The sequence below is a fragment of the Ochotona princeps genome, chromosome 19 (assembly GCF_030435755.1).
Source record: "Ochotona princeps isolate mOchPri1 chromosome 19, mOchPri1.hap1, whole genome shotgun sequence".
NCBI classification, from domain to species: Eukaryota; Metazoa; Chordata; class Mammalia; order Lagomorpha; family Ochotonidae; genus Ochotona; species Ochotona princeps.
The window spans coordinates 17516344-17526047 of record NC_080850.1 but is presented as its reverse complement, the minus strand read 5'-3'; the positions used below and the strand labels follow the sequence as shown (position 1 = coordinate 17526047).

The 9704-nt window shown below is 50.9% G+C and overlaps 1 protein-coding gene across 1 annotated transcript; it reads left to right on the top strand.

Annotated features, from left to right (window-relative positions):
* The first annotated feature begins 646 nt into the window (after positions 1 to 646).
* On the top strand, positions 647 to 9496 carry LSM11 (LSM11, U7 small nuclear RNA associated). The gene is made up of 4 exons (XM_004587492.3): positions 647 to 1141; positions 6755 to 6894; positions 8543 to 8626; positions 9027 to 9496. Exons 1-4 carry the CDS (start codon positions 697 to 699, stop codon positions 9435 to 9437), a joined length of 1080 nt encoding a protein of 359 aa, XP_004587549.2. The 5' UTR covers positions 647 to 696; the 3' UTR covers positions 9438 to 9496.
* The last annotated feature ends 208 nt before the right edge of the window (positions 9497 to 9704 follow it).

The window sequence follows — 9704 nt, the reverse complement described above, 5'->3', positions numbered from 1 at the left end:
AATTTGGCAAATGAACTAGCAAGTGAAATGTAAAAGAATACATTGTATGTTCTGCTGAACTATACAGCTAACAGCTAGGGATCAAATTTTGTGCATTTTTCAAAGAGTTGGCTCTTCGGTGCTTCCACTTGCTAGCAAGGCTCAGAAAATCAGTAATAAAAAGAATTTTTCTCGTCACTAAGACCTCACCAGCCTGAATGCAATTTCTTTTTTACTCGTAAGGTATAGGAAATGAACTGAAATCCACCCTTCATTAAACGATGCTTTTGTTAGTGACCCCACACGCAGTGTCCCAATGCTCAGGGCAATTCTGCGAGGTAGGTGCTGTTTCTATCACATTTGAGGAGGGTGAAAAAGCCCAGACACCCCTGCACCCCGTCCCCATGCAAATCCCGACGCTTGGGCTGCAGTTTCCGAGAGCTCCATCCTCATGAAATCAGGAATTTTAGCAAACGTCCCAACATGATACCAGGTGAAGAGCGACCACCCGGGTCAGCCGGGCGCGGAGGCGAGGCCAGGCCCGGTGCACCGGAGCCGGGCGCCGCACACACCCCGGGAAGGGCCGGAGCGCGGGCAGGTGCTGCCCCCCAGCGGCCGCGCCCGCGCAGGGCGGCTCCGTGCTGCGGCTGCGCAGTGCCGCCCTCTGGCGGCCCCGCTCCTTCTTCCCATCGGCCTCGGCTTGCGGGCCTTTCAAACATGGAGGAGCGGGAGCGGGGGGCGAGGTCGGCTCGCGCCGGGAGCCCCGGGCGCCCGCCCAGCCCGCGGCTGGACGTCAGCTCGGACAGCTTTGATCCGCTGCTGGCCTTGTACGCGCCCCGAGTGCCTCCCATCCCCTACCCCAACGCCCCCTGCTTCAACAACCTGGCGGCGTACGAGAGCTTCCTGAGGACCGGGAGCCGGGGCGGCGGGCGCGGGAGGGCGCGGGGCGTCCCCGCAGGCTCGGGGGGCTCCGCCGCCGCCCCGGGGCCCTCGGGCAGGTCCCGCCGCCGCCCCGACGCGCCCGCCCCGGACCCCGAGCGCATCCAGCGCCTCCGGCGCCTCATGGTGACCAAGGAGGAAGAGGATGGGGCCGGCGGGGCGCCCCGGCGGGGTCCCGGACGGAGCAAGAAGGCGCCGCGGAACGTGCTCACGCGAATGCCCCGTGAGTCCGCGGGCGGGCAGCTGGGGCCGGGCGTGTGCGCGGGGCGATCGCGGCTTGGTGCCGGAGGGGTGGAGTCGGGGGCGACTGGAAGGCTGTTTGGGTATTGGGAGCTTTGGGGGGGAACAATTTGCAAAGGTTATACAGGTTCTATGACAGAGGTGTCCACAGAATGGCCTGCGGGGTGGGGGTGCCTGGGAGTGTCCACAGTTTTGGGGGGTGGGGCGGGCATTGCAGGAAGGTCTGCAGAGGTAGTGAGAGGTCTTGGGTACCACCCTGGGAAGGTGAAAGGAGGGCAGACACTGGGGATGGTGGAGCACATCCACCGTTAGAGGAAAGGAGTGTGTGGTCGGTGGCGTTGGGGATGAGCGTGTGAAGTCTCTTCAGGACACACAGGGGACATGACCTGCCAAGTAAGCCCAGCACCTCATTTCCCCGGCACGGTGCGCTAGACTGGAGCGGGGCTACAGCTCTGGAGCACATTTGTTCATGATACTCGGTCCCAAGTGCCGGCACGCAGAGGGCACAAAATGCCACTACCACCCACCCGCCAGGCTGCGTGCTGGACTGGGTCTGTCAGGCTCCTGGCACTATATACGCAGGTGATTTTAAGTCCTGAAGGTGCAAATGGCCCTAAGGGGATTTCTTGGAGCCTCCTAATAGATCCTTGGAAGAAAGCTGGCAAGGCGGACGTGCCTGTGTGTGAGCTGAAGCCCGTGTCCTCGGCACAGGAACAGCCCAGAGTTCTACCTTTTGTTGTCCGGCACGCGGTGCTGACATCTGCCCTGTGAACACAGTGACCTACTTTGCCATTCACAGCATCTGCATCCTGATCATTCAATTGCTACATTATTGAGGCTCTGAGTGGAGGGGCGTGCCAAACGAGGGACTATTTTGTTGCGTTCCTAGAAAGGTGTTTATTAAAGAGAGCAAGATCCTGAAAAGCTGTGTGCTGGCATGGGTGTCCCTGCTGGAGGAGGTCTGGTGGGGCATCTCAGCCCAGTGCAGCTCGGCTTGCCCTGACGAATGCTCCTGCAAGGAGAGCCATTTGGGGGGCTCTTATGTAGCCTGTGAGGCCGTTCAGATCAACTGCAACTCTCAAATGGTAACATTTTATTTCTACTGAACCGCTATGGCTTTGCTACTGAGACTGTGGGAGAAGGATTTCAGTGTGGCTGGATGTTCATGTGACTGTAGAACCCATTATGGTAAAGGCAGTGTGCAATTTTCTTTATTTAATTTACATGCTGTCGGTTTCCTATGTTAAAGACACCTGGAGCCGAGATCACAGAGCAGGGCCCTGGAGAGAGTTGAGTGTGCACGATTGAGTGGGTTGATAGCACCAAGAGCTGGCAGCCTTCAGAGACAAAAGTCACACAAGGTTTAGCGTTAGACTTGGTAAAGAAAGCGCTTAGGTAAGTTTAGGTCTTGAAATTGAAGAAGGCATGGTTGAGGGTAAGAATTATTTCAACATCAGGTTATAAAAATATAAACAGTAGGGGTTAATACAGTGGCATAGCACGCTAATCCTCTGGCTGAAGCATTGGCATCCCACATGGGCACCAATTCAAGTGCCACTGCTCCACTTCCGATCCAGCTCCTGGCTTATGTCCTGGGAACGAAGCAGAGAATGACTCAAGTCTTTGAAGCCCCTGCACTCACATGGGAGACCCAAAAGAGGCTCCAGGCTATGGCAAGGCTCACCTCTGACCATGTGGCTATTTGGGGAGTGAACTAGCAAACGGAAAATCTCTCTCTCTCCTTCTCTCTGTAATTCTGGCTTTCAAATAAAAAGAAATCCTTTTTAAAAATGCAAGAAAAAAAAGTGTAACCAGTGGCCAAATGAGTATTGACGTGATTATTTGAAAGGCAGAGAATGACAGAAAGGTCTCAAGACTGAGAGATGTGCTCTAGTTCATCTCCCAGATTCCCGGGCTGCTGGGCCAGGCCAAAGCCAGCAGCCTGCCACTTCTTCCAGACCTCTCATGCTGGCAGCAGTGACCCAAGGGCTTGATCTGTCACCTCCTGGCTCACAGGAAGCCAGAGGGAAAGTAGAACAAGTACCAGAGCCCAGGAGCTCCAATGGGGGAGGCAGGTGGTCCAGGTGGTGACTGGATTAGCCATTGTGGCAAACACCAACCCCAGAAGTGACTTGATGTGGAGCCTGCCCGGGTTTGTCCATTGGCTGTCCTGTCCTCTACCTGGTTTACTTTTGGTGAAGTTCCTGGGTGTTATTTGCTTTCCTGCCTTTATAGAATGGTGAAGATTAAGTTAACACACTTGAAGCAATGAAAACAGTAATTTTCTCTGGCACAAAAAGGAGGTTTTCAGTGAACGTTAAATGTCACTGTCACTGCTGGTTGCTGTGGTGGTTATGATTTAGTTTATTATGAAAGTTTGTTATTATTAACAATGAAGAGACTCCCTCATTCACAGTTCACTCCTCAGGAACTCGGCCCAGGTCCCCGTGTGCATGCTATGAGCCTCACTGCCTGACCGCCACCTGCTGCCTTCTGAAGTTAGCACTGGTAGGAAGCCAGCAATGGGGACGGTCAGGACTGGAACCAGAAAGACCGTATGGGATGTGGGCATGCCCTATGACTGCTTACCCACTATGCCAAACACCCTTCCTCCGTTAGTACTTTCACCTGCCCCAGGTCTGAATGCATGTGATCTGCCTGTTGTGAGTGCTGCCTCAGCACTGACCATGTAAGTCACCTCATCTGTCAGGTGGGTGGCTTAAGAGTATCTGTTAGGATCATAGCACATATTCAGATTTAAACCTGTCCCAGGACCTGGCTTGCACAGAAGGCCCAGTAATGGGTGGTGATGGTGATGGTGAGGATGATGATGTGGGTGTGAATGGGTGAGAGAGGAAGACTTAGAGTAAACTCATCATCTGTCAAAGCTCTGGGCTGCACTATTCTTTGGAAACAGAAGGGAAGGGTTTCTGAGACTCTGACGTCTGAATTTCGTGATGGCTGCCCGCAGGGAGAAGGAAGGGGGCAGCTGAGGCTGACCTGGGTTTGGAATCTGGAAGAATGACTTGCCTCCAGCCTTGGGCATCTGCTCGTGTCCCTGTGCAGTCGTAGAAGCCGCCTGGTGTCTCTTCGGAATGCCAGAGAGGATAGCTTGCGTTCGGAGTGAGAACAGGAGCTCGTGTGTGCCTGGCTGCTAAGTCTCTTCAACAGGATTGTATTTTTAATCACATGGGGGAGAAATTACACCTTTGGAAAAAAATAATTCAGGGAAACATACAGCTATGAGAATTCAAAGACCTGAGTTTGTTGTTTATTTAATTAGGATACATGGTTGCCCTTTGGCTCTGTTTGAAGGTGTGGGGAAGAAGTAGAGTAATGCTGCTACATATTTTTTTTTAACATGTATATTTGGGAGTTAGGGGTGGTGCATCTGATTAGGTAAAGCAGCCATCCAGGCATTGTGTTTAGTTTCTAAGGAAGGGAATTCTAGACTTATTCCTGAAATCAATCCTCCTCTGACCTCTTTTGGTGAAGGAGGAACATTGGACTTGGGAACACAAAGTGATGCAGGGAGGTTAAGCACTAGTTATGATGGCCTGGAGGTTATTTACAATGTCTGCCTTAACATGGCCTGTAACTGATGCACATATTTGTGTGCAAACACACAAACACAAACACACATAATCAGAGTTTTAAAATGCTGCCAGAAGAGAGGTAGATGGTGAAGGGTAGTGGTTCATGTCCAGGGTCACTGTGTCTGCCTCTTGGCCTCCGATTTGTGCTTCATTGCCAAATCTTCAATGTGACAAACTCCTACTTCTCATCTGCTAAGTCACTGTCTTCCAAGAGTATTTTCTATCTTCTTTTTAAAGAAAGAAGTATTCTGAGGGAGATTAGCAGAAGCACATATATTAACATATATATCACACATCACACATATATTTATTTATTTATTTTTTAAAGATTTTATTATTATTGGAAAGCCGGATATACAGAGAGGAGGAGAGACAGAGAGGAAGATCTTCCATCCGATGTTTCACTCCCCAAGTGAGCCGCAACAGGCCGGTACGCGCCGATCCGATGCCGGGACCAGGAACTTGTTCCAGGTCTCCCACGCGGGTGCAGAGTCCCAAGGCTTTGGGCCATCCTTGACTGCTTCCCAGGCCACAAGCAGGGAGCTGGATGGGAAGTGGAGCTGCCGGGATTAGAACCGGCGTCCATATGGGATCCCGGGGCTTTCAAGGCGAGGACTTTAGCCACTAGGCCACGCCGCCAGGCCCACACATATATTTATATATGACATATATTATGTATTTACACACATATGTTCTTGTACTTACCTAAAATATAGCGAGGCGCAATCTCCCATCCACTGACTCACTGCCTCAGATGCTTGGGAACAGTCAGGGCCGGGCTGAAGCCACAGCTAGGAACTCCATCCTGGTGTGGGTGCTGGGGACTCAGCTACCTGAGCTGTTATTTGCTGCCTCAGGGTCCATGTTAGGAGGAAGCTGCTATTGGGAATGGAGCTGAGAATTGAACCCAGACACTCCCATATGAATGTGGGTGTCAAAAGTTGCCTCCCAACTGCTGTGCTGACCCCACTGGCATTTTCTATTATTAATTTATCACAGCTTTTGCTGGTCAAGAAGGACATAGCTTCCTAGCCTGAAGTGCAGGGTGGCTCCCTAATCCCCGAAGATGAAACAGATTATTTGGGTACTGTCAGTGGCAAACACCTGCCAGAGAATTTTGCCTTGTAGAACTAGAAGAGAAAAATCAAGCCATATGCCAGGTGGGGGGGTGGGCGGGGGGAGAGGGCTTTTCTTTGGGAAAATCCGTGCTGCAGATAGCATATTGTGAGATCTTAAGTTACCATGAAATGATAAAAATAAAACTCAGTCCTGCTCCCTAGCTCTGAGAAAAGAATCCCTCACAATAAAAGCTCAAATCTGCAGGCCCAGCATCTGTGCTGGGTGTCAGTGCACTGCTCTTTTCCGGAGGTGCTTCCCACAATGCCCAGCGGGGCCTTCACATGGACATCAAGGCCTGGGACACCAGCAGCACGCTGCCTCCGAGTGCGAAGCTTCTGCACACAGAAGCCTCAGCATTGGCAGGAGCTGCTGCGTGGAGGACGAAGGGCCTTTCTCTCAGAGAGGACTGAACACATGTCCATGGGCAAATGCAGTCCACAGCTCATGTCCTCCCAACACAACCAGAATTTTTGGCTTGGAAAACTCAAGCTGCATCTGTGATTCGTGAGAATCATGCTGGGGGAAGAAAAGCTATCTTAAGGCACAGAATTGAGAAGGGTGTTACAGCTATTAGAGGTAGTATTTCATTTTAGTCCTCAAAAGTTGATAGTGCATCTTAGGATCGGTGGTACCCTGGCATAAAGGCCCTATAGGTCGTGGCACATCTGGCTGACATCCATACCCACAGCACATGTTGTTGCAGTCTAGTCTCATTTCAGGGCATTGCTGTACTGGCCACATTCCCCGGGGGCCTTCTGGTCAGGTGGGAAGGTTGTCAGCGTGCTGCATGTAGTGCTGGATGTGGTTGGGTGGTCCTGACTGTTAATTCTGAGCAGGAGAGCAGCTATTCACCTGTGCTCGCTGTTCCTCTCTCGTTCCAGTGCACGAAGGCAGCCCCCTGGGCGAACTCCATCGCTGTATCCGGGAGGGCGTGAAGGTCAATGTCCACATCCGCACTTTCAAGGGACTGCGAGGAGTCTGTACAGGCTTCCTGGTCGCATTCGACAAGTTCTGGAATATGGTAATGAAGCCTTTCTCAAGGGGCTGGACATAAAACTCCTGTCTGTGTCTGAGAAGCCCTGTTACTCATCCAGAGGATCAAAGTCTTCACATACCTTTAGACAACAACAGTAGCGGCCCTTGCCTGGGCTTGCGTTTACTTGTCCTTTCCTCCCAGGGGACACTGGGCAGTGTCTGACGACACCTTTTCTTCTTCAGGGTGGAGAGCGCTGCTGACATCTGGTCGCTGGAGACCTAGGGTGCTGTGAAGCATTGTACGGTGCACAAAGCAGCCCCCGAACAGCAAGCAGTAATCCAACCCAAAATGCCGTTAGCACCAAGGTTGAGAAACCCAGCCCAAAGGAATAATTTAATAATTTTAACTTGGATTCATTTAAATGTTTATTGGCTTCTACTTGGGCTGGACTCCATGCTAGTCCCTTGAGGTTTCAGGAAAGAACTTCTACTGTGCCGTACTTGGGAAGGCAGATGAGGAGACAGGTGAAGTACTGTGGTAAGCAGATGCCCTGGCCAGGCATTTCCCAGGATGCTGGGCACTACAGCCACAGCCTTCTGTACCAGCTGCTGGTGAGAGAAAAGGGATGTGCTGTGGCAATGCTAATGAGGCGCCTCAAAAGGAAGCACGAGGGCTTTGGACTGTTCCTGCTCCCTGTGGTCTTCCATGCCAAACTGTTCTTTTCCTTCATCCGCAGCCATCCAATCATTGCTGACATTTAGTGGATGCTGCCGTGTGCCAGGTACTGTGTAAGCCTTGAGTGTGGCTTCCAGTGGATGAGTTGTGGGACCCTTGCATAAATGGAGAAATCGAGTCTAGAGAAACTGGAAGACTGCTTCCAGATCACATTGTTGGTAAACGAAAGTGACACTTTCTCCATGATCTTTGTGGCTCCTGACACCCCATTTTCACTCATTGTAGAATTTGAACCCCAGACCCAGTTTGAATTCTGACATCACTACTTGGGCTGTGTGAGTGTTAGTAATTCCCCGAGCCTCAGTTTGTTTCATGTCTAAGATATGGGGAGGGAAAATTAGCAGATCTTTGCCTTTGAAGGGAAAGAATTCAAGTGAATGTGTGTGATGACAGTGGTCATAGTAATACTATCAGGTTATATTTGTAGGGTGATTTATAAGTTTCCATGTAACTGCTCTGTCGCATTCTCCTTTGACCCTAGGGCTGTCCTGGGAGGTTGATCTGAGGAATCGGGGCTTTGTAGCTATTCTGGATAGAACTCTGGTCAATCTCTGTCAATCACTGTCCTAAAACAAAAAGTTGACTGCAGAGCAACACTTATCAGGGAGTGGGCCAGAACTGCCCTGCGTCAGAAACAGGGTTTGAGATCTGCAGCCTGGGATTTGCAGTTTTTAAAAAGCCTAGAAGATGTCTGTGCAGACTGAAATTTAAGCACCCTTGTCATGTTGTAAAGGCCTTCAGCATCTAAGCAAGAAACTCGTCTGACACAGCCTAGTGGGAGCAGCTTGGGAGTCTTCCCTGCAAGCTGTCTGGTGTCGCCATTTTAAGAATAAGTCACTTGTCTAGTTCTGCTACAACTGAATGTTATTCTGCCATTTTTTTTCCTTTGAAAGCTATGGAAGTAAATATTTTTAATTCCACTTTGGTTTTTTTCCTCCCCTTTGGACTGTTCTTTTAGGCACTTACTGATGTGGATGAGACATACCGCAAACCTGTTCTGGGCAAAGCATACGAACGGGATTCGTCGCTGACTTTTACCAGGGTAGGCAGATCCCCCGGCCTCCGCCTGTTCCTCGGGCTTTCCACGCCAGGCATTAGACCACTGGACCCAGGGAGCAGGCCATGCAACTGCTGCACCAAGGCCTTCATTGACCTCACCTCATGCTCCTGGCTCAACACAAATATGTCTGTGCTTGTAACCTGCATATCATAAAAGCATAAAAATCTTTTAGCTCTATAGCACAGAAATACACAGGTGCCTTTTCTTTTGACACACTTCATGATTGACCCATCTTACTTCTAGAAAGTTGGTTACAACCTTTGTAAAACAAACAAAGCAAGAAGTCCACACAGCATAACTGAGGGATTTTGTCTCTTTCTGAATGTGGAGGGACAGTGGAAGCTAATGAAATGGCTGATGTTTGTCACTGCTGTCCTTACAGCTGTTCGATCGGCTGAAACTTCAAGATTCCTCCAAGAAGGAAGCCGACTCTAAGTCTGCAGTTGGAGACTCGACTCTGTCCAGATATTCCCAGACGTCTACATGGAAGGTGGCCTCCGTGTGGGGGAGAGAAAACACTGACCGGAGCTCACACAAGCGTTCCCGCTCAGTCCCTTCTTCCATGCAGGCCTCTGCCAGGGATGAGTCCAGGTCAGAGGTGTCAGGGAGAACTATGCCGACAGAAGGGTCCAGCATGGCAGGGACCTTCTCCAGGGCCACCACGCTTTCCAGGGGCCAGTCCCGTAAGAAAAAACGAAAGCCCAAAGTGGATTACCAGCAGGTGTTTACCCGTCACATAAACCAGATTTTTATTCGAGGCGAGAATGTTCTGTTGGTTCATCTGGCCCAGTGACTTGCTCATCCTCACTTGAGCCTTGGCGTTTAGAAATAAAGTGCATGACTTGCTGCTCTGCTGTGTCTGTAGCCCAGTGAACCCCGGAGTTGGAATGATTCCCTCTGGTCCTGCCTGTGCAGAGAACAGAGCAGGCTCGGCCCTCTGGAAGATGAACTCAAGGCAAGTGCGAGAATGTCCCTCTGACTTAGGAGTGAATTCACTCCCCCGGGACAGTGTGAAAAAATTAATATGAAATGATTTCCATTCTAAGAGCTCTGAGTCCTC